The sequence below is a fragment of the Prionailurus bengalensis genome, chromosome D4 (genome assembly GCF_016509475.1).
Source record: "Prionailurus bengalensis isolate Pbe53 chromosome D4, Fcat_Pben_1.1_paternal_pri, whole genome shotgun sequence".
Taxonomy (NCBI): domain Eukaryota; kingdom Metazoa; phylum Chordata; class Mammalia; order Carnivora; family Felidae; genus Prionailurus; species Prionailurus bengalensis.
In genome coordinates this window covers 54,934,938-54,959,943 of record NC_057359.1, presented here as the reverse complement: position 1 = coordinate 54,959,943, position 25,006 = coordinate 54,934,938, and the positions used below count along the sequence as shown (strand labels likewise).

Here is a 25,006-nt window from a genome sequence, read left to right as displayed (position 1 = left end):
ATACACCCTTTTCAACAGAATTTCAGAGACTTCACAGACCCTCGTCCCAACTGCTCTACAGACACCCCAAAGATCCATGGTCTCCCAAAAATGAATAACTGATCTAAGGAACCAGTTCAACTCTAGGTCACCCTTCACTGAGTGAGGTAAAGCCAGGTCCACCAAGAAGCAGTTGCACAAACATCACACGCTTTCCTGAGCTCGCCTGCTGGGATCTCTCTCCATCGTACTCACCAGGAGGAAAGGGCCCTTGGCCGCCCAGTCCCGGGAGCTGCCCGAGCCATACTCTTTGCCAGCCAGCACGATCAGGGGAAGGCCAGCCTGCTGGTACTGCTCCGCGGCATCGAACACATCAAGCTGAGGAAGAGAAAAGGAAGGTTTTACAGACTCGGTAAAGGCACAGAGTGTGGACACAGGCAGTGGCACCTGGTAAGTGCAGGGTCAGAAGGATCTTCAGTGGCCCATGTCAACACAAAGCCAACAGAAACTCAACCAATCAGTTGTCTGATTTACAAATTTCCAATTAACTCCATCTATTTACCCCTACCAGTGAATTGTATATTCTTTTAACTGAAATCCCTAGCTGTTGTCCTGGTTTTAGAAAAACATTCTAATCTTAAGGCACCAAGGGGAAAAAAGGGAAAGATCAGACTTTTTTTCCCCTCTTCTGTTGATTAAACAATTAAAAAAAATTTTTTTTGAATGTTTATTTATTATTTTGAGAAAGAGACAGAGTGCGAGCAGGAGAGGAGCAGAGAAAGAGGGAGACAGAGTCCCAACCAGGCTCCAGGCTCTGAGCTGTCAGCACAGAGCCCAACGTGGGGCTTGAACTTACGGACTGCGAGATCGTGACCTGAACCGAAGTCGGACACTTAACCAACTGAGCCACCCAGGCACCCCTGATTAAACTATTTTAAAGCTTAAAAAACAGAATCTCAGCTAAACCTGGGATTTGACTCAGAGACTCAGTCATGGTCCCTTGGGAAGGGTAGCTAAACACAAAGAAGGCAACATGTTCTAAAATCATAAAAAATGCAAATTTTTATTAGCCACCTTTCTACATGGAAGTCAAGGCAGAGACACTAGGAAGTAGAAGCCTCCATCAATAAAGGACAGGAGAGGACTAATATTTTAGTGTACATGAGAAACATCTAACACAAACAATTTCATGTGTTTTTCACAAGAACTCTGAATGTTCTGCGGAGCCAAGACTTCAGGAAGACATGTGATATCGTTGCTCGTGATTAAGTAATGAAACAATTGTTTCTCCTGGCTACTTAAGGAAAAAAAAAAATCCCTCAGAAGAGTGTTTCCTTCAGAAGAAGCTCTAGAAAGGTGTATAATCAAACTCCGAAGTAAGCTTTCACAAATTACTATTTTGGCGGGCTGCTGGAGCCTCTGGTTAGTTCTACATGGCACTCTGGGAATCTGGGGAGCTTACACAGCAACAGCTCCCTGCACTCTCCCTGTCTTCTAAAGAAGAGGACATAAAATTCTGTTGTTTTCTTCTATTGTTCCTCTATGGCTCTAGTGTTATATTGAAACCACCAGTTCTTCATTTCTCCATTTTTGTTATCTACCAATTTCCTGCTTCAATGGGGATTTGGCTAACTACCATTCCCCTAGGGTCCCCTCTCCCCAACCTCCCAATAGAATTATGTCAGACATTTTGGGTAAGTCAGTATTTGGTATTTGCATTACTTTGACTATGTGAATGTTATTTATAGCTGAGTCATGTAATATACTATGATTTCCTTTTCTTGGCAGTTAAAAAAAATCCCCACTGGTATTAATTTGTGTGTGTGTGTGTGTGTGTGTGTGTGTGCGCGCGCGTCTATGTGCGTGCACACACACTCATCTGTTTCTGTGTCCCTACCCAACAATGAATCCCCAAACACTCTGCCTAAAGTACAAATCTTCTCTAAGGACATTCAAATGTATCAGGAAGAATGTCATTTGTTTTTATTTTTATTTTTTAAATGTTTATTTTTTATTTTTGAGAGAGACAGCAAACAGGGGAGGGACAGAGAGAGGACAGCAGGCTGACCTGATGTGGGGCTCAAACTCACCAACCATGAGATTTGTGGATGGCTCAGTTGGTTAAGCATCGACTTTTGGTTTTGGCTCAGGTCATGATCTCACAGTTCATGGGATCAAGCCCCACTGTTAGCCTTGTGCTAACAGTGCGGAGACTGCTGGGGATTCTCTCTCCTCCTCTCTCTGCCCCTCCCCTGCTTGCGTGTGTGGGCTCACACATACGTACTCTCTTCTCTCAAAATAAAGAAATAAACATTTTAAAAAATAAAAATGAAAACATCCTTTCCATGGAGGGATAACTCCTCGAGCTTCAGTCCTATTCCAATTCAGACGGATTCTTCTCTAGATGTGGTGCACTGATGTTATGGAAGAATCTTCCTTCGCCAACGTCCTGGGGATCCCCTGCATTTTCTTTTCCTGGATCCTACATCTTCCCTTTTTGGCTTATTCCCTCATCTCGGTAAAACGCATTCACCAAGTCATTTCCTGAGACAGGGATTGAGGGGTATTTTTAAAGTTTTTGAATCTGAATATGTTATTATTTTAACATAGGACATGGAATCCTGGGGTGCAAACCAGTCTGTTTCCAGTGTTGCTCTGAGCACTTCTGATCCCCAGAACATTACACATAAGCCGTTTTTCTCGCTTTTGAAGTTTGTAGATCTTCTTATCTCTGCTGCACTTAACTTCACAATGATGTGACTTGGAGCTGTTCTCCCGTAATCATGTGCGCATTCAGTGGGTGTAATCTGGAATCGGATCTTGCAGTTGGGGAATTTTCCTTGTGTCACTTCTTGAATAATTTCCTCTCTTCTCTTTTCAGCCTGTTTAGTCAGATGCCGAGCCTCCTCATCTCCGTCTTAAATTTTCTTACATTTTCTAATCTTTCCTTTGTCTTTCTGTTCTATATTCTGAGAGATTCTCTCAACTAACCAACTTTTCCTGTGAAATTTTTTAGGGGCTTTTAATTATTAAAAGAGCCCATAATTATTATTATTATTATTTTATGAAAAGTCCTTTTTGTCCTCTGATTACCTTATACCACCAACAGAAAATCATTTCAGCACTCTGAGAAGACAGTATTTTTCTTGCAGTTTTCTTCTGCTCCCTGCATTATCTCTGTTATCTTCTTTCCCTCCCCACACCCTGTTCTTTGTGTACGTCTATCTTTCAGGTTCAAGGCTTGGCTCAAATGTCGGTTCATCTCAGTCTCCTTATTTCAGATGAGGCACTGAACATCTGACCAGAAGTTCTATGCCATGGCAGGACTTGTAAAAATAAGAGGGGTTCACTGTGACGGCCATATACCGGAGGCCTCCCAGTGTCTATAACTGCACGCCTTTTCCCCTTGGTCTCTTGGGCATTCGACCATTTAATTGTATTTTTTTCATTGAATAGTTTATCGTCCCTGCTCTTCACTGAACAAGTATCTACTGGGCACTGACTCTGTGTTGGGTCCTGGTGACTAGTGATTATTTGTGCAGAGTCTGTTTTACTAAAATATCATCTGTTACAAGTGAGGCATATGGGTGGCGGTAGACCACACCGACTTCGGAGCCAGACTCTCTAGGTTTTAATATCCATTTTTGGGATCTTAAAACACGGACAATCATGGTACCTACCTCAGAGGGTTGTTATGAGGATTAATAGATCAATATATATAAAGAGCCCAGAACAGTACCTGGATGTAGTAAGTTCCATATAAATACTAGCTACTATTATTGTTAAGTAAGTTGGGAGGGCTATTTCTCAAGTAACTTAAACACTGTTCAAGCAGCTTTGCAGTAGCTGCTGGATGTCGAGGACGGACGGCATGTGTCAGAGTATCTGCCATGTTTTATGTGTCATTCCATTTAAGTGTAAGCCTCAGAGCTGGACAAGGTAGGCATCATTCTACTTTGCAGGTCAGAAAAATGCAGCTCAGAGTCGAAAATAACTTGCTGAATGAACGCTCCGCAGCTGGTATGTCCGATTCAAAATGTAGACTTTCTCCACCTCTCACATGCCTCCCATCTGTGGCTCAACAAGTCCCGCTGTAACAGGGCCAACTCCAAATGGCTCCCATTAGGACCCTAGCAGGCCTCCGCGGGCCCTCTTTTTTTCCTAGTGGTGTGGTGAGTGAAATTAAATGCTAATAAAGTCATACAACAGTGCTTGTTGATAAAGAGCCTCTGGAGACCTTAACCTGGAATTTCCCTCCTCAAATACCTGAACTGATGAAATTTCAGTCAGAGCCTGACAAATGCCGGCCTCTCAACCAAGCAGAAGACACAATACTTACAATTTCTCCAGAAGGCAGATGTATAGTCTGTGGTGCCTGCTTGTTCAGAAATTTGTTTAATAAGCGAATGTTGGCAAATGTCCCCCGTGCCATGATGGCATCGTTACCTCGGCGGGAGCCGTAGGAGTTGAATTCTCGTGGAGTCAAGCTAATAATGCAAGCGGGAGAGGAGCTGGCTTAGTGAACAGAACAAAGGTGAAACTTACATCAAGACAAGAGAAAAAACCATAGACCTAGATAGCTCTCTAATCTAATAAGCCTTGCTCTTCAAGGCAGGAAAGCTATTCCTAACATCTGCTGAGGACAGTAGAGGCAGATGTCAGAAGTGGGGCACTGAAAGGCAGAAATCAACATTCTCCTCAGGTTAATTTGTAGTCTTATAAATCTGGGTAAAAAACCAGGAGGAACTCTATTGAGTATTTACTTTATTTATTCATTAGGGTAGCCTAGGGAACTTCACAAAAGATAAAACATTAAAAGTAGGTAAGAAAAAGAAAACAAAAAGAATAATCAGTATAGGCCAGTCAGATGGAGCCAAGAATGAGGGAAACACAAGGTACATTCTGTAAACTAACAGGAAGGAGATCTACTTCTCACGAACTCAGTGTGCTGGGCAGACACACGACTGGCAACGTGGTTTACGATTTTCATAAGATAAAAATCAGAGCAATGCTGAAGAGGCAGAACAGCTATTCCTTGTCCTGAAATAAAAAAAAAAATCCTGTCTGTGGGCCCCAGTGAAAGGACACTTTGTGACGGCAGGGACAACAGCTTACAATTAACACAGCGATCAGCTCCCTGGCTGTTTCTGAAAATGCTAGGAAGTGTGTCTGAGTGGTGATCTGATCTCATGATGAGATGTAATTTGAAGATGGAGAGAAGGTGTGAATGGGCTTTAGGAGTAGGTGAGCATATCTACAAACTCCTGAAATTGTATCTGGAATGCTGGGGATATGTGCATTTTTCTGGGAATGTACTGTATTTCCCTTCATTCATTTCCCTATGATCCCCCTTCTCAAAAGATTGTCAACAATCACCAATCAAAAAAAGTATTGGTCACGGCTTGTTTCCTTAGTTTCTGTATTCAGCTTCAATCTCTGTTTCTCTGTTTGCTGTTGAATTCTTTTCTCCCATTCATTCATTCACTCAACATTTACTGACCACCAGTTATGGGCCAAGGACTATTCAAAGGGCCTAAGGTACACTGATGAACCAAACAGATTAAGATCTGTGCCTTTGCAGGGCTTACATTCTAAAAGGTGGAGACAAAGAAATAATAATAAAAAAAAGAGCACTATTAGTGTTACTAGAATGTGGTTAATAACGGAGGGAAAAAAAAAAAAGTAGATCAAAGCAAAGAGAACAAGAGTACGGGCAGGGTAACCTCATGGAGGAAGACTTGAATTGGCAATGGAGTTAACCAGGCAGATTATTTGAGGGAAGAGGATCCAAGAGGAAAAACCAGCCAGCTCAAACCATCAGGCAGAAAGGCGTTTGGCTTTGCCTGGAACATTTGATAAACAAGGCAATCGCCAGTGTAGACTGAGCTGCACGGATGAGGGGGAAGGGCAGGGATTCGCTGACACCTCTTGAATATCACCTGCCTGTCTCTGCTTGCTGATGGACGCTTGTCTCCCATTCAAAGTACAATCATATCCCTTTAAAACCTTACCATATGCGTCTGTGTATAGAAAGTTCCTGTACATTTACTACAGTAGTTGCCCCACATTAAAAAAAAAATCTTGACATAGACTCCTGTATATCACCTCCTCTAGAGGTGGGCTATCTTCTTAGACCTTCAACACTCACATTTCTGGGGAACATGGAATAGTCTTGCTCTGCACATGACTGTCCCATAGGATGCACTAGGAGAAGGCAGAGACTGAGTGGAGCACAGTAGGAGGGGGATGTATGAAGAAAACAGGTCAGCTACCAGGCAAGTGCGGTGAGGGCAAGGCGGTTTTCCTCTCCCACTGACAAAACAAAACACAAGAAGGAAGGGAAACGGAAGGGAAAGGGAAGAGAAAGGGATGGGAAAAGGAGGGGGAAGGAAAGAGAAAGGAAGGGAAGGGGAAGAGGAAGATAAGGGGAAGGGGAAGGGAGGGGAAGGGAAGAAGAAGGAAAGAGAAAGGGAAAAGAAAGAAAGGAAAGAGAAAGGGAAAGGGAAGGTGAAGGGAAGGGCAAGGGAAAGGAAAGAGAAAGGGAAAAGAAAGAAAGAAAAGAGAAAGGGAAGGGAAAGAGAAAGGGAAAGGAAAGGGAAGGGGAAGGAAAGGGAAGGAAGAAGAAGGACCTGGATTTTGTTCTTCCGATCAGCTCTGGGCTTCATCCCTGAAGAAGCTGATTCAGGAGGTGCAGAGAGGAACCGGAATTTTTATCTCCCCAGATGATTCTCATGGAAAGTCAGATCTGGGAACGACTCCAATTACTATCGGTGTATTAGGTGACAAGAGATAATACTGGTATAATAGCTGTTAAAATCAGTCTAGACTGAAGGATCGGCAAATGGATGTGTCAGCCACTGTTCTCAGAAATTCCTCCTCTCAACCAGGACCTGGCTACGCACCTCAGGTGACATCCCTGCCGAGTGCGACGCAGGCGGAGAGCAGAGCCCATACCCTCACGGCAGCCAAGCTGGGACGGGAACGACAGCTGGGTCTCATGGGGACATTAGAAGGAAGGTCCCCTCCCTTGCTGATGGAATCTCCCAAGGAAGCTTGGAAGCAGCAAACAGAAAGGGCGACTGTTTTTCAAGCCTCAGGGTTCAGTGAAAAACCAGACTCTGATTCAAAAGAGAAATACTGGCTTCATTCATTCCATTTCTGTCTTTTAGTCTTTTTTTCCCTCACTCACACTTACCCTCTGTTAGTTAAGTAGCGAGCAGCGGGGCTGTTTCTTGCAATATTTCCAGCCGGAGAAATGTGGTCAGTTGTTACCGAATCCCCCAAATTTAACAGCACATACGCATCCACTATAGACTTAGGAGGCTGGATATCTGAAGTCTAGCAAAGCATACAGCAAGTCAGTGTTGGCCCAGGTTTGCTCTAGCAAGTCACCAAGGGAATCTCAACGGTCACAACAATGGTCTGTGGACCTGAACTAGATGCCAGACCTATAGTGATACACAGAAAATTCTAGTGTTTTTGGTTTTGTCAGGGGTACTTAGAAAAGTAAGGTGAATTTACTCAGAACACTCACATCCCACCCTTGAAGGGAGGCAAAGTTGGGCACTATTCTGTCAAAACCAATAGGGATGCAGCCATAGGTGGCATTCTTTGTGTCCACATCCACGGAGCTCAGAAGCTGAGGACACGAGATTCCTGACTTCTCCTCCCACCCTCTCCCCACCCAGGGGTTCACGGGCTCCTGGTTCATCAGTTGTAGAGAAGATCTCCCTTGATTTCTGAGTATAAGGTTTAAATAGGACAGGCCTGGGGATGTCTTCCCGGAACAGTCAATTCCGCAGACTTTTCTGAGTCTACATACAGGTGGCACTGGAGCCCCAGGGTGTCTCTAACAGCCACACAGAAGCCCCAGACACAGGAGCTATAGGCTCACTAGAGCCAAATATCCCAGCTTCTCAAGATTCTCCCCAGAATCATCCGTTCGGCTTTGTAGAGGTTTCAATGGAATGGGTGGACAAAGCAAGGGCACAGGGTAATAAAGTACACTTTATAAGGAAACTATTTGGAAAACTGATTTTGTTAAACATTAAAAAAAAAAAGCCATACCAGGTTTTCAAAGAACGGTGGTGACTTAATGTATGTTGATTTGGGATTCCAGCAATATAGCTTATCCGAGGGGGCTGCTAAGGCATTCCAGCTTTCATTCACAGTCTTTAAAAAAATAAAAAAAGATAAAAGAAAGAAAAGCAAATCGAATCACATTCCATTCTAAGGAATATTTAACATGTAAGCAAAAAATGTATGTTCTAAGAGTATAATAAAAACCATCCTTAGCATAACACCCTCTGAGTACACCAAGTGAAATACATCAGAGAAAGATAAATACCATGCTTTCACTTGTATGTGGCACCTAAAAAACAAATCAAATGAACAAACCAACAGAAAAAGCAGAAACAGACTGATAAACACAGAGAAGTAACTGATGGTTGCCGGAGGGGAGGGGAGGTGAAAGGATGGGCAGAAAGGGGTGAAAGGGGTTGGGGGGTATAGGCTCCCAGTCATGGAATGCATGAGCCATGGGGATGAAAGGCACAGCACGGGGAACATAGTCAGTGGTATCGTAACAGTGATCAACGGGGATGCAGGGTGGCTACACTTGTGGTGAGCAATGAGACGTACAGGGCCTGAAACTAACGTAATTGTGTGTCAACTCCACTTCGATACAACAAACCCCAAAACAGTTCTTATTCCAGCCATACAAAAGAGTTCCTTTATACTAAGACAATGTCATGGCAAATAACTTAAAAATACATATGCACTGTGACAGGAAGCCCCTAAGATGGCTCCAAGGACCTGCCCCCACCTTTCTGGCATTCACACACTTAAGCCATCCCCTCCTGCTGAGTGTGGGCTGAACCTAGTGACTAATTTCCAAGATTGGGTTATAAAGAGACTTGGCCTTCTGTCTCTCTCTCCCTTTCTTGCTTGTTCTGATGGAAGTCAGTACCATGCTGTGAGCTGTGAAGAGACCCACCAGAAAGGCAATGAGGGGGGCATTCAGCTAACTGTAGGCAGGGAACTGAGGCCCTCAGCCCAACAGCCTGTGAGGCACATTATCCTCCCACAACCATGTGAGTGGCCTTAGAAGGGGGTCTTCCCCCAGCTGAGCCTTCAGATGAGCTGCAGCCCCAGATGACACCTTGGCTGGAGCCTTGTGAAGGCAGAGGCACCCGGCTAAGCCACACTTGGATTTCTGATCCACAGAAACTGTAAGATAATAAATGCTGTTTTAACCCACTAAGTTTTAGGATAAATTGTTGGGCAGCAACAGAAAACTAATCCATACACAAAGTATTAACTTAGCAAGCAATAATTCAGATTGTACCAAAGGGGAAATTATTTACTCTCTGAAAATTTGGGGAAGTGGACATCCAGGTCACACGGACACTGGATAGCAAATGACAGATGCTATGCATTAAAATCAACTTGAATGTCTCCACAGGGTCATTACCTCAGCCTTTGGAGAAATGCGTTCAACCCAACGCCCAACAAACTTGCTCATAACCACTTCCCAATGTGCAACTCGTGGGAGGGCACGGTGCATGAATATGACCCTCCATTTGACCCTTCTCCCCAGTCTGCTCTGTTATTTCAAACCCAAGCCCCAGTCAGCACTCCCTAAGGCACCCAACCACAGAAAGCAGAGAAAGAATAACATCCAAGGGTCTCCGAAAACGATACTGAGCCCCACACATTTTCTCCCTGTTTGTAAACTGCACAAAAAGTTTTATTTATTTCAGTAGTTTGGTAGTTTGGGGCTTTTTACTGAATGTGTTTAAAAAATTTTTTTAAGCATCCAAATAATTCTGAGGGTGCATTACACCTCTACCTCAGTGACATACTCTAATAGACATCACGGATCCTCAACCACAGTTGACACGACATCCAGGGTGTCTGAGGAGGGGGTGGGTTAGGGCAAGCTGGCTAGGAATCACACACAACCTAAGGCCTCTCTTCCCAAGGATACTGCCAAATCTGGGGCCTTGTGCAAATCTGGGAACATCTGGGGAGAGTGCAGGTTTTGTAAAAATGTGAGTCTCAGGAGAAATGACTGAGAACCACTTCCCTGGTTATCTTTAGAAGTAAATGTTACTCTCCATAGCTTCCACCCCATCAGCCTCAAGGTCTGCAGAGAGGCCACAAAGGAACGGCTTTCCCCTAAACGTGTAGGGGCAGGGTGGGCGGGGACCTCACCTCTATTTTCTGGTAGACCTCCTTAAACATCCCAGGGATTACATACTGACGCTCCACCGCCTGGATCTCGTCTCTGGTTGGCCAGATGTCTTTCAGAAATACCTGTTGTCCCTTTGCATTTACCCCTGGGGGAAAAAAAGTTTACTAGAGAAAAACTGCATTTAATACCCCCTTTTCATTATCACATACAGTCAAATCCCGTTCTCCATGGCAGCAATATTCTGTAAAATCCATGCAAACACTGAGTAGTGAAGACTCAGTCGCTGCCCCCAGGGGATGCGGGTTAGGCCCCTGAGGGCCTCGAGCCTAACGTTTTCGGCAACCAATCAATTCATAATCTTGCTTTACGTGTGCTTCTGCTTAAAGACACCCTATCTAATATATTTTGTTGATGCGTTAACACTGAAGTCACAGCCAGCAACACCATAACTCTTGCCTGAACTAAGTCTACTTCCCACGAGGCACACCCCAGCCTTCTCGGGCTTACGTATACTAGACAGCACTTCGGCACTATGCTTGGGGACTATTTTTAAAAGTGCAATCGCCAAAACCACAAAAATGTGGGAAAACATGGCACTACACAGAGCATGAGCAGGATACTTGCTGACAGTAGGAGTGCTGAAACAAGAAGGTGGAACCCTGCCTAGTTTGGATGCAGCTGAGAACACGCTCGTTGAGTGACTCAAAGCTGCCACCCCTCTGTGCGTGTCTGCAAATGACCTTGGAGGCAGGGTGAGTATTGATTTGGGGGTTAAAATACATTTTGGTGAATAAGCAAATCTGCAATATCAAATCTACCATATAAAGAGGATCAATTATAGCTCTAGTTTTGATTTCCAAAAAGTTAATTTAAGGGGCACTCTTTTCACATTATTTAATCTACTCAGAACAGATTGGGGAAGGCACAGCAAAACCACCAGAGGAAAGGAAACACAGCATCATTTGTCCGAATTTGGGGAAGGTGAACTGTGTGAGATGTGTTTCCACAGAGTATATGTTAAAACAGTGCCTATCGTTAGATAAAAGCAGGAGCTAGAAAGAGAAGAACTAGGGAGGAAGCCAGAATAGCATGCTCTCTATGCCTTTTTATATTTCTTTCCTTTTAAAATTTTTGTTTTATTTTTTATTTTTTTTAATTATTTTTTAATGTTTATTTATGTTTTTTGAGAGACAGAGTGTGAGCAGGGGAGGGGCAGAGAGAAAGGGAGACACCGAATCTGAAGCAGGCTCCAGGCTTCCAGCTGTCAGCACAGAGCCCGACAGGGTCTTAACCTCATGAATTGCGAGATCATGACCTGAGCCGAAGTCGGATGCTCAACTGACTGAGCCACCCAGGAGCCCTTTTTTTTTTTTTTTTTAAATTTTATTTATCTATTTATTTTGAGAGGTAGACAGAGAGAGAGAGTGAATGAGCAGAAGAAGGGCAGAGAGAGAGACGGAGAGAGAGAAAATCCTAAGCAGCTCTGCAGTGTTAGCACAGAGCCCGTGTGTAACTCATGAACCTGAGATCTTGACCTGAGCCAAAATCAAAAGTTGGCTGCTTAACCGACTGAGCCACCCAGGTGCCCCTTATTTCTTTCCTTTTGTTATCTCTGTCCTTCAGTTAATTCTTGTGTATTTCAGGTAGGTCTTCCCTGTGTGTGAGGGAATAAAGAAAAGACTCCTTCTCATCTTTGTTAGTTCTTTGCCTCATTATTTATTAATGAAAGCAGTTACTTTCCTCCAATAAGATTTTCAAATTCACTGGGAAAAAAATCAAACAAACAAGTGTAACCACACAAATGGAATCTTACCCAGTGGCTCTTTCTCAAAGTTGATCCTGATGGTCCCAGCAATTGCATATGCTATCACTAAGGGTGGAGAGGCTAAGTAGTTGGCCCGGGTATTGGGGTGGACTCGACCTTCAAAATTCCTGTTCCCAGATAGCACTCCAACAGCTACAAGGTCTCCCTGTGTCCGGCAAGAGAAAAATCAGTTCACACAGAGAAGAGGTTGCCTGGGCTTTTTGTCTCAGACCACCTGCTAAAGTTTCCCATCAATGGAGGAGGCTCCTTAAACCCTTCTTTCACTTGGTCCTCTGGGTGCGGGGAAAAGAACATGTACGGCTGTCCCTGGGGAGACACTCTGGGTCAAAAGACACAGAGAGACATGGTTTCTGGTCATGAGAAAATCCCAGGTCAGTCAGAAGGCAGCATCCTGGTTACTTTGCCGCCTGGGGCCTGAGAACAGGAGGGGAAAGTCTAACAGTTGAAAGCTCAAGGAAGCCACACTGACCTATGTTTGCAAAGCAAACCAAATAGTGTTTCCTAAAGCTACAGAATTTACAGAACAAAAATCAAACCAATGCAACTTAGTGTTGATTTGTTTGCATGCAGCCCTGACTCCGAGCCAGTTTTCAGATTAGCAGGAACACACAGTTCTGGAGCTGTCTGCAGTCAACACCAGCACTAACCGGGCACTTGTGTGCCGGCACCACTCAAAGTCCGGCACGTCCATTATCACCTCCGTGCTCGCAGCACGTACTATTATCATCTCCAATTTACGGCTGAGGAATGTGCCGCACAAGGTAGACAGCTGGTAAGGCTGGCTTGCCCCCGAAGACCATACGTGCAACGGCATCCATTCCCTGCTTCCCCGGACCTTCCTGAGACGACCGGCATTTTGGTCGCACATCTTATGAAAGGAGGCAACAGCTCTGAAGCCCCACAGGCTCCTCTGCACTTACCTGGGTGATGGCTTCTACCACAGCTTCGGGTAAGGGCCCACTGTTGCCAATGCAGGTCATGCAACCGTAGCCGACCACATCAAACCTAGGTGCCGGGAGAGAAGCACGGGTGCGCAATGATTCTCAGCGAGCCTCTCTGCCGATGACAGGTCTAGAGACTACTGATTTAAGGAGAACAGCAGCACATGGAGTAAGTTTAGCACTGTTTCTAGAAAGCTTTCATTCTCAGGAGCATTTTAAAGGTGCTTTTGTTTTTGTTTTAATCTTAAGTACAATCTAACCCCCCAACACGGGGCTTGAACATGACCCCAAGATTAAGAGTCAACATGCGACTGACCAACCAGGTAGAACGTTTTAATATACTATTCATCCATTCGAGATCATTGAATTAAAGTCTTTTTTGAGGGGCTCCTGGGGGGCTCAGTTGGTCAAGCATCTGACTCTTGATTTCAGCTCAGGTCATGATCTCACAGTTTATGGCATCTGCCCCATGTTAGGCTCTGTGCTGACATCACAGAGCTTCCTCGGGATTCCTTGTTGCTCTCTTTCCCCCCGCCCCCTGCTTGCTCTTTCTCTCTCTCTCAAATAAATAAAACTAAAATAAAATAAATTCTTTTTCGAGTAAATTGTAAAAAGGAGTTCAACTGAATGATCTAGACTTTTTTTAAAAAAAATGTTATTTTTGAGAGAGAGACAGAGCATGAGTGGGGGAGGGGCAGAAAGAGAGGGAGACACAGAATCCAAAGCAGGCTCCAGGGTCCGAGCTGTCAGCACAGACCCTGACATGGGGTTCAAAACCGTGAACCATGAGAGAATGATCTAGATTTTTTAAAAGCTGAAATCACATATGCCATGTAATTTCTGTATTTACTACTTTGTATAATCCCAAGGACTTTGACTTTAATGAGACGCATGGATAAAATCTTTCTCATCCAAATTAGGAACAGTGGGCAAACTGGAGGAACTGTATTTGGTAACAAATGACTAGTTTACACCAAGGAATTAAAACATTGTTAGTCCTGGTAAGAAAGTATTTTCATACCTAAGGGCAGTCTCTCAGGTGCAGAGCCAATGTTAGCCCACAGCATACCTCTGTCAATTGAGAAATGGCAGCCTCTCCTCTAGAAGGATGCAGTGTCATAGCAAAACCACAGGCTTGATTTCAGTCCTGCTTTGCCCTTATAGGCACCCTTGTATGATGATCAACCAGCACAAGTGTCCACACGAGGGCCCTACTCTGTTGGAGTCTAAGGGCTGAAATCTACTCACCATCTGACAAGACTAATTAGATACCATCAGATAGGCTGACGTGTGTTACAAGGTGACACCGTAAGATACATGTGGAACAAAATAGAACAAAAGCAATGTGTAAAAGAAAATTCTTCCTCACCCAAGCTGTGACAGGTAAGGCATGACACCACTTTCTCTCAGGTAGTAGGTGACCACACCGCTTCCAGGAGACAGGCTAGTTTTGATGTAAGGCTTCACGTGCAGGCCGGCATTCACAGCTTTCTTTGCTAACAATCCTGTGAAATAGTGAACACCAACATCGGGTAGGGTGGCCACCTAGCCTAGCTGTCAGGGACAGTTCAGGAAGGAGACTGGTCCTTCCGTCTGCATTTCCTGCCACCGCCTGACAAAGCCCCATTCATGGTGCTTTCTAGTTCTGCTGCCTAGCAGAAATCAAAAGCTCACTGGCCCAAAGTCATTTACACGTATGCAGTAAACTCAAAATTAGTCATGAAAACGAAGAAAGAGATGGGCTTTTTTTTTTTTTAAAGAAGTAAACTTAAAAACGTTCAGGAATATATTACAGAATAAGTTTTTTAATTTTTGGAGGGAAAGCAATCCTTCTAATTACGTTTTATCTGGATGAAAATTATAATTCGAAGGGCCCTTTTTAAAGGGATATGAATTGTGCACTGGTAGGTGAGGAATACAGTCTAGAGTAAAAATCTAGTCCTCAGATTTTTTTTTTTAAAGCAGAAAATCACCAGCTCTAGGCCCCTGGAGTTTTGGCAAGTAACAGAGACCATAACTGGGGCACTGGGTGCTCTCTTAGGAACAGCTCATAGAATTTGGAAAGAAATGAGGAGTGGGGGTCAAAAGACACAAAAAGCTACAGACAAGCTGGTGACTTGTCTTAAGGAAATTTGTTCGATCCAGACAACAAAGGCTTAGGTGTCAACAGAAGAATTCTTGGACAAAGGTTTTCCTTACGTACTTGTGCACTTTAAAAAGAAGAACTCTGTGATGACCTTGGTCTTTGGACACAGCAGGAACTCTTGGGAATGATAAAAAAACAACTGGAAACTAAAGAGCTTTCCTTTTTTTTTAAAAAAAAGTTTTATTATTTTTTAAAATTTACATCCAAATTAGTTAGCATATAGTGCAACAATGATTTCAGGAGTGCAACAATGATTTCAACTCCTCCAGTAACCCTCAGTTTGTTCTCCATATTTATGAGTCTCTTCTGTTTTGTCCCCCTCCTTGTTTTTATATTATTTTTGCTTCCCTTCCCTTATGTTCATCTGTTTTGTCTCTTAAAGTCCTCATAGGAGTGAAGTCATATGATATTTGTCTTTCTCTAATTTCGCTTAGCATAATACCCTCCAGTTCCATCCACATAGTCGCAAATGGCAAGATTTCATTCTTTGTGATTGCTGAGTAATACTCCATTGTGTATATAAACTGTATCTTCTTTATCCATTCATCCATCAGTGGACATTTGGGCTCTTTCCATACTTTGGCTATTGTTGAGAGTGCTGCTATAAACATTGGGGTGCATGTGCCCCTCGAAACAGCACACCTGTATCCCTTGGACAAATACCTAATAGTGTAATTGCTGGGTGGTAGGGTGGTTCTATTTTTAGTTTTCTGAGGAACTTCCATACTGTTTTCCAGAGTGGCTGCACCAGCTTGCATTCCCACTAAAGAGCCTTCTATTAATTAAACTCTGTATGTCAATATTAACTGCTTAACCAGAATTGCCCAACAGACCAGGAAGTTTTATCAACCAGTGCCCTGTGCCTTAAGTCAGATGCACCTGACAGCACATCAAAGACAGAGGAAGTCTACTGTATGAAAAGGCCCAATAGGGGTTTTACAGAGAATAGTCTGTGATATTGATATGAAAACAGGTTTTGTTTTTCCTTCTAGAATCTAACACAAGATTCTAAGCTTTACCAAAAATTCATCTTTTTTTTGGCTTTCTTCTACTTATTTTCTGTGTTAATCCTAAAGACTAGTATGCATTATGTATTCTACTTTAAATACTTGGCTTTGGACACTAGTTACTGTGTAAACACTTTTGGGCCAATAAATCTCTGCCTTGGTAAAAGACAACGTTTGGACATGTAGAACTGTTAAGCCCCTTGGTCGTGTCTTGAAAGATTTCCACCCACACGTCCACATGACCATGGGGACCAATTCAAATGCACTCACCTGCCCCCAACATCACCGATGGATTACTGGTGTTTGTGCAGCTAGTAATGGCAGCAATGACCACGGAACCATGAGTGAGGGTGAATTCACTATTATTATATATAAATGTCTTATGGTCATTATGATGGTCCAGAGCAACCTGGAATCCTTTAAACCCTTGCTATGGGGAGGAAAAAAAAAAAAAAAAAAAAAAAAGAAGTTCTAAGTTTCCATCATATTAGAATCAGTGGCCTTGGTTCCTATCCATTAAACTCTACAATAATGTCATTGAGTTTAATCAGACGAACTTGAAACTAAATTTGTAGCTTTAGCATTTCCATTTTTGAGATGAGAAGGAAGTAAATATTAATAGGACTTCAAAGTAGATCAAAATTCAGAAATTATGACTGCCTTTTATAAATATTTAAAAACAATAAAGAGAACTTTAATTTTTCTTTAGCATTTCAGAGTTCACTAGCTGACATACTTATGTTTTGTTAAAAATTGCTTTGGGGCACCTGGGTGGCTCAGTTGGTTGAGCGGCCGACTTCGGCTCAGGTCATAATCTCGCGGTCCGTGAGTTTGAGCCCTGCGTCGGGCTCTGTGCTGACAGCTCAGAGCCTGGAGCCTGTTTCAGATTCTGGGTCTCCCTCTCTCTGACCCTCCCCCGTTCATGCTCTGTCTCTCTCTGTCTCAAAAATAAATAAACGTTAAAAAAAAAAAGATTTAAAAAAAATTGCTTTTAAAATTATGGTTACCAAAGTATTTCTTTTTCTTCTAAAGTGAGAACTTTTCACTGTGTGTGTACATATATACATTTTGGTCAGATTCAACTAATCATGATCAATAAGGCAAATAAAGTACAGCTGAACATTTGGTTTAATGCTGGTGGCCCAAGGATAAAACCCACCACATATCGTAATCATCATGTGGGGAGATGTTCATTGAAAATCTGCATACAAGATGTTATGCTGGGTACTTTGTGGGATACAAAGGTGATTCTGACATAAATCCTATACTCAAAACATACAGTCCAACAAGGGACATCCAATAAGGGAAATGTAAAGGACCAGCAATGTAGGTTTAAGAACATGGATGCCATCTCAGACCAAGTGCCAGAAGTTCAAATGATGACTTTCTGCTATGGGATGTGAGGCCATGCTATGGAGGGGCTGATAGATTAGGACATGCACAGAAGGTGAAGACGGATGTAGGTGGGTGGAGGCAGGGCATGAACAAGAAGTAAGATGGCCAGAAAAGCTTGGGCAAGTCGAGTAGACAATGTAGTGAGAGTCATATGAAAAGCAGATATGCTTTTAAAAAGGCGGGATGAGTTGTGTTCACAGGTGGTCAAGTGCTCTAAGGAAGTTGTACGGCTCTTGGCTAATGGGAGAGGCACTGAGGACTTCAGGATGGAGAAGTAACGCCCTCAGCGTCAGGCTTCAGGAAGCTTCCTCATTAGAGGGTGAAAAGCAGCGTGGGCACTAAGAGATCGGGCACGGGGCAGGGTTGGGGAGACTTCCACCTGCCTTCCCGGACCCTACCTTGGCTCCAAGGCAGCTCTCAAAGTCCTTTTTCATGTCCGTCACAGCGACTTTGTCCTGAGGCCTTTTTGGTCCACTGCAGCAAGGCACGACTGTTCTCAAGTTCAATTCTACAACCTGTCCACCCAAAAGGGAAGGGACTCAGGCGCGGACGTTGTACCTCAGAGAAAACACTCCGGTTGTGCCAGACAATTTATAACACCACAGCTACAAAACCAAACAAACTAAACCACCACATTCATAAGCAAGGAGTCAATCTTCTTTTTAATACTTAAAGAATGAGTTTCTGAAGATCAAGATGGACACGTAAGTGGTGCGGGAGAGGCAGGAAGACTTGTCACCTCTCAGGATGACCAGGGTGGGCGCTGTAGCTGCTGGCTGGTGTCTTTTATGCATCCACCTTTCCAAAGCAGCTCCTACATTCTTTTTAAGGCTTAGCTTAGTTTGAGATGGGTTTATTCTAAAATGATACATACACCATTGTGCTTTTTGCTAAAATGAATTGGTAGGATGCGGCCAGTCAGTCATCAATGCCAGGAAACGGGCCTTGGTCTAAGTGCATATTTCCTTCTCTCAGTGTACTATGAAACAAAACCAGGGGCCTGTATCCAGGTTACCCTCCTGGCTTTCTTGAAAAGAAAAATTGGGAATCGGTTTGCACCTGAGAAAACGAATGAAGGTAAGTCACTGGATAAATCAGAACTAATTGCTACACTTGACCTCCATTTCTTTTCCATCTATAATAACAATGAGCTTAGCCTTTAAACAGCCTTACTCCCTCTGGCAAAGGCCTTCTTCAAAGGTTTTCCACCTTAGAGGAGTAAATGGGTAGGTCAGAAAGGGGGCGCACACTCAGCCTAATGGCCAGGAGGAATGGAAGAAGTTATTTTACGTTTACAATTCCTTATCTTTTTGATTTTTTTCAGCCTTTTAACATGCTGTTCTTCTGTGATGACTTGGCAGTGACTAATTTCCTACAAGTACACCTCCTAAGAAAAAACACACACAACTGAAATCACAGGCTCAAGGAAGAGGAAACACACACTTGGTGAAAGGTGCTCTCATACCTGGGCAAACTCTGGGTCTTGAGAGAGGTTACTGAAATCCCGAAACATTCCTACAGCTTGAAGATACTTTTTCATTTGCTTTACTTTTTCTTCATCACGACCTAAGTGGGCATTTTAAGAAATAACAAGTAACAGGTGTTAATATTTCCCAGTGAAACTAAAGCCTCGGCCAGCAATTAGAGAAGTCAGGTGCATCTCCCACACACACACACACACACACCACACACACCACACACACCACACACACCACACACACCACAACCACACACACACACACACACACCACACACACCACACACACCACACACACCACACACACCACACACACACACACACACACACACCCAAAAGCTTTGCTTCAATTTCAACATTCAGTCTAACTTTGTGACTCTCTGGGTGATGCTGCTGTTTATCAGGGGCCATGAACTGATCTGGACTATGTGCTGAAGAAGATTCTAGTCCTATCTGTAAGTACTCTCCTCTCTTTGGTCACTGTCCTTCATTCAGAGGACCTAAGGCTTAGTTACCTGTTAAAGCACACCGAAGACTCTGCCTTCAAGTGACCAGACTCAGCACTCCACATTATTCTTGTGAAAATAGCAATCCTCTCAAGCTGCCACCAGCTCTGAGCACTTCGCGTCTGCCCAGCACTATGTGCTAAACATTTTAAATGTATCATCTCCATCTCTAATCTTTATCATTACCTTATGAGACAAGTTCTAGATAAGGAAATAGTGGCTCAAGACTCCAAAGTCCCAAGTCTTAACTCCTAATGGAATATGACCCTCAATGCTTGGCTGTATCTTTTTTTTTTTTTTTTTTTAACATTTTATTTTCAAGTAATCTATACACCCAACATGGGGCTCCAACTTACAACCCCGAGATCAAGAGTCACATGCTCTACCAATGAGCCAGCCAGGTGCCTCTCTGCCGTTTTATCTAGATCCTGACTGTAGATGACAATATTCACGGAGCAATACCCAATGGGCACACATTCCACACATTTCTCTGACAGTTAAGTAAGACTGTCTGAGAGCTTGATTCTTGGACCATGATAGATGAGCCTGTTTATTTGCCTGTTTGTTTTAACTGGATTGTAAAAGTTACCCGCTTTCAGCCTGGACCTCCTAAAAGATGGCTGAGCTTCATTAATGTATGTATCTATCACGTTTGATACAACCCAGCCGTCCTCTTCCCGAAGATGCACAGAAGAAAACTCTCTTAGCTTTCAACGTGAGAAAGGGCTCTACTTCTCTGAAGCAGTATGTTTGTTTCAATGCACTAGATGTGGCAAATTTGGTGCCAGATCACTAAGCAGCTTGGTGGCCACTTCTACAGCCACAGAAATGAATCTGATCTCTGGGTGTATCTTGCAGCTTTCCCCTTTTTTTCCTCCCCGTCAACCCTTCCCTTCTCTCGGTCAATTCCCTCAACCATTTCTTCTGTTCTTTTATTTCTACCTCTTTTTCACTTCAACTTTTTGGGGAGTAAGGGAGATATTAATCAATTTCAATACAGTTATATGTAATAAAAACATTTTAAAAAGACCACTTTTTATCACAATATTAACTACTTCCAGAGGGTTTTCCTCAGGACAATCAGGGAGAAGACCTGGATGAAACTTTAAGTCTGTAAACATCTCACAAATCCTCATGATGAGGTGTGTGTGCATTTGCCCCGTCCTTGCGTTTGCCTTTACCTTGACCAGCCTTTACCTTTGATGCCTGCTGTTTCCTGATATCTCAAAAGGAACATCAGCCATTAGAACCTTTCAATAGTAAACACTGGATACTGATGAGAAGGCCCAAGTCTGTCTGTTCTTTTCTCCTTAATAACTCAGTTGTAATTTTAAAAGTCATTTGGGAGGCGCCTGGATGGCTCAGTCGGTTAAGGCATCTGACTTCAGCTCAGGTCATGATCTCATGGTTTGTGGGTTCGAGCCCTGCATCGGGCTCTGTGCTGACAGCTCAGAGCCTGGAGCCTGCTTCGGATTCTGTGTCTCCTTCTCTCTCTGCCCCTCCCCTGCTCGTGCTCTCTCTCAAAAATAAATAAACACTAAAAAATGTTTAAAAAAAAAAAGTCATTTGGAAAACAAAAGGTCCCTTCCACCTCTGTCACATAGGATGAGCCATCAAAAATAAAATTGTTTCATGTGATCTTCTTGCTCAAAATGACCCGGTGGCTTCCTAGAACATTTAGAATTTAAAATAAATTTCTAACTGTCCACTATGGCCTGCAAGCCCCTGTGTGGATCTGGTCCCTGACCTCCCCTCCCATGGCCTTGACCCTGGGCTCCAGCCACAAAGGCCCCCCCACCCTCTCGGCTGTTGTCTGAACACACGGAGACCGTCCCATCTTGAGTTGCTGTACTTGGGTTCCTCTGTCTGGAAAATGCCTCCTCCACCACTTCCCACTGCTTGTCCCCCACTTCACTTAAGCATCTGTTCAAACTGCTTTCAGGAGCCCTGGCTGACCTTCCGATATATAAATTAGCACCCTTCAGCTACTTCAAACACCTCCCCTGCCTTCTTCCTCATTCTCTTATATACATACGTATGCATTTATTTGTTCATGCCTGTCTCCCTCACTGGAATGGAAACTCCACGAGGGCAGAGACATTATGTTGGTCACTGCTGTATCTCTGACACCTAGATCAGATGTTGATAATGTGTTAAATAAATGACTGAATATTTTAAAAATAAATTTGAAAAATTAAAAAAAAAAAAAACCTTTCTCCAAGTTCAAGTCAAATCTCTAAACAAATACATACAGAGTCAAGAAACTGCCAACATTTCAAGATGCCCTCATATGCGGTCTTTCATTTTACCTTTGGGACAGCCCAGACAGAGGTGTCCTGGAATGCTGTCCTGTTTGGAGCCTCAGCTTTGGATTCTAGCTCCATTACTTATTGGCTTTGGAAAAATACCCTACATCTCTCTCTGATCCTCAGTCTTCTCTCCGATTAGTTTAATGAACTCATCTATCAATCTACCCCAGATCTGTGAAGAGGGTGAGAGCAAATACATAGCAAGTGCCCAGCACATGACAGCTGTTCTCATTACTAAGATCCCTTGTTTCCTGTCAAATAACTAGAAGTAGAGACCAGCATGAATAACTTGGATTCCAGAACACCTGAGCTCTTTCTACTGGCCATACAGTGTCTGTCTCATATCTTCTGAAATCCCAGCAACCATTCTGACTCTACAGAGAAAAGGAGAAACACTGTAAGTCTGACCCTGTGCACTCCAAGGGACAGAGGCATAAGGCAGTTCTCCAATCCCCAGAGTTCTACGAAACTTTACGAAGGGCTTCTGCCTTCGCAGTTCTACACTTACCTGTCTGCACCAGGTACTTGATACTAACTTCATCAACTGGGAAAAATGCAGCAGTCGCCCCGTACTCTGGACACATGTTCGCAATAGTAGCTCGGTCGGCAATGGACAATTGGGCTACTCCCGGCCCGAAGAACTCGACAAATTTGCCCACTACCCCAACCTGACGCAGGTGCTAGGCAGCAAAACAATAGAAAAGTCTGAGACTTGACAGCCCACATTTAAAATGCAGAACTAGCTCCTTACAATTCTTATTAACTAGCCTGGTACATAAACACAAACAATGACGTGGCCCAACATATTTTTGATTACTCTAAGAAATAAAATTTAAAAAGTAATGTTAACTATATACAGTGTGGAATCTTGGATTGAATCCTGCAACAGAAAAGGGTCATTACTGAAAACACTGGTGAAGTTACTTGTTTCATTAGCAGTGTTGGACCCACATTCTTCATTTTGATTTCATGGTACCACAGTTATGTGAGATGTTAACGTTTGGGGCAGCTGGAAGAAAGGTAACAGAAACTCCCCGTATTCTTTACATCAACTCACCTGTAAATCTAAATGATGTCTACACTGAAAACTATAGCAAGCTTATGAAAGAGATTGAAGAAGACACAAAAAAAATGGAAAAAGAGTCCATGCTCCTGGATAGAAAGAACAGATATTGTTAAAATGTCAATACTACCCAAAGCAATCTACATATTCAATGTAATCCCTATCAAAATAACACCAGCATTCTTCACAGAGCTAGAACAAACAATCCTAAAATTTGTATGGAACTAGAAAAGACCCTGAATAGCCAAAGCAATCTTGAAAAAGAAAACCAAAGCTGGAGGCATCAAAATCCCAGACTTCAAGTTGTATTACAAAGCTGTAATCATCAAGACAGTATGGTACTGGCACAAAAACAGACACTCAGATCAATGGAACAGAATAGAGAACCCAGAAATGGACCCACAAACCTGTGGCCAACTAATCTTTGACAAAGCACGAAAGAGAGTCTCTTTAGCAAGTGGTGCTGGGAAAACTGGACAGCGACAAGCAAAAGAATGAACCTGGACCACTTTCTTACACCATTCACAAAAATAAACTCAAAATGGATGAAAGACCTAAACGTAAGACAGGAAGCCATCAAAATCCTCGAGGAGAAAGCAGGCAAAAACCTCTTTGACCCTGGCTGCAGCAACTTCTTACTCAACACGTCTCCAGAGGCAAGGGGAACAAAAGCAAAAACGAACTATTGGGACCTCATCAAAATAAAAAGCTTCTGTACAGTGAAGGAAACAATCAGCAAAACTAAAAGGCAACTGACAGAACGGGAGAAGATACTTGCAAATGACATATTAGATAAAGGGTTAGTATCCAAAATCCATAAAGAACTTATCAAACTCAACACCCAAAAAACAAATAATCCAGTGAAGAAACAGGCAAGAGACATGAATAGACACTTTTCCAAAGAAGACATCCAGATGGCCAACCGACACATGAAAAAATGCTCAACATCACTCATCATCAGGGAAATACAAATCAAAACCACAATGAGATACCACCTCATACCTGTCAGAATGGCTAACATTAACTCAGGCAACAACAGATGTTGGTGAGGATGTGGAGAGAAAGGATCTCTTTTGCATTGTTGGTGGGAATGCAAACTGGTGCAGCCACTCTGGAAAACAGTGTGGAGGTTCCTCAAAAAATTAAAAATAGAACTACCCTATGACCCAGCAATTGCACTACTAGGCATTTATCCACGGGATACAGGTGTGCTGTTTCAAGGGGACACATGCACCCCAATGCTTATAGCAGCGCTATCAACAATAGCCAAAGTATGGAAAGAGCCCAAATGTCCACTGATAGATGAATGGATAAAGGTGATGTGAGATATATATATATATATATATATATATATATATATACACATACACACACACACACACACACACACACATATATACAATGGAGTATTACTCAGCAATCAAAAAGAATGAAGTCTTGCCATTTGCGACTACGTGGATGGAACTAGAAGGCATTATGCTAAGTGAAATTAGTCAGAGAAAGACAAATATCATATGACTTCAGGCATATAAGGATTTTAAGACACAGAACAGATGAACACAAGGAAAGGGAAGCAAAAATAATATAAAGACAGGGAGGGAGACAAAACATAAGAGAGGCTTAGATATGGAGAACAACCAGAGGGCTACTGGAGGGGTTTTTGGAGGCGGGAGGGGTTAAATGGGTAAGGGGCATTGAGGAATCTACTCCTGAAATCACTGTTGCACTATATGCTAGCTAACTTGGAGGTAAATTTAAAAAATAATTAAATAAAAAAATAAAATGACGTCAAAATAATTATTATAAAAAGGAAAAAAAAGTTAACGCCCAAATCACAAATATCAACATTAATAAAAGTTTTCCAAAATGAGAAGGGCTTTTTCTCTCTAAGGAGATCACTGGAAGTGCTAAAAATTAAATACTTTCTTTCAACCTAAATGGTCTTGAACTAGTTAAGCGGATAAGTAAATGGATTATTTTCAAGGGTATAATGAACAAATTTCCTGAACAGAGGTACAAGTCAAATGTAACCAAAAGATCTAGACAGTCTGACTCCCATATATTTACCATACACGCCATCAGCCAGGGCTGGGGCCTCAGTGACTGACGTGGCCCTGCATGAAGCCAGTTTCATGAACTGTGTGGACAACCGTCAGGCTCTTT

The 25,006-nt window shown here is 42.9% G+C and overlaps 1 protein-coding gene across 2 annotated transcripts in view; it reads right to left on the bottom strand.

The window, feature by feature from the left end:
* The window catches only part of ACO1 (aconitase 1), a 67,511-nt gene that overhangs the window by 4,280 nt on the left and 38,225 nt on the right, over window positions 1-25,006 (bottom strand). For both annotated transcript variants that reach the window (XM_043565844.1, XM_043565845.1), the window contains 12 exons: window positions 22,289-22,460; window positions 18,954-19,054; window positions 17,887-18,003; window positions 16,364-16,523; window positions 14,310-14,445; window positions 12,920-13,004; window positions 11,988-12,144; window positions 10,195-10,319; window positions 8,047-8,151; window positions 7,175-7,317; window positions 4,319-4,466; window positions 235-357 (listed from right to left, as the gene is read on the bottom strand). In XM_043565844.1, the coding sequence (XP_043421779.1) occupies window positions 235-357; window positions 4,319-4,466; window positions 7,175-7,317; window positions 8,047-8,151; window positions 10,195-10,319; window positions 11,988-12,144; window positions 12,920-13,004; window positions 14,310-14,445; window positions 16,364-16,523; window positions 17,887-18,003; window positions 18,954-19,054; window positions 22,289-22,460 (1,572 nt within the window). The remainder of the gene's footprint in view (window positions 1-234; window positions 358-4,318; window positions 4,467-7,174; window positions 7,318-8,046; window positions 8,152-10,194; window positions 10,320-11,987; window positions 12,145-12,919; window positions 13,005-14,309; window positions 14,446-16,363; window positions 16,524-17,886; window positions 18,004-18,953; window positions 19,055-22,288; window positions 22,461-25,006) is intronic.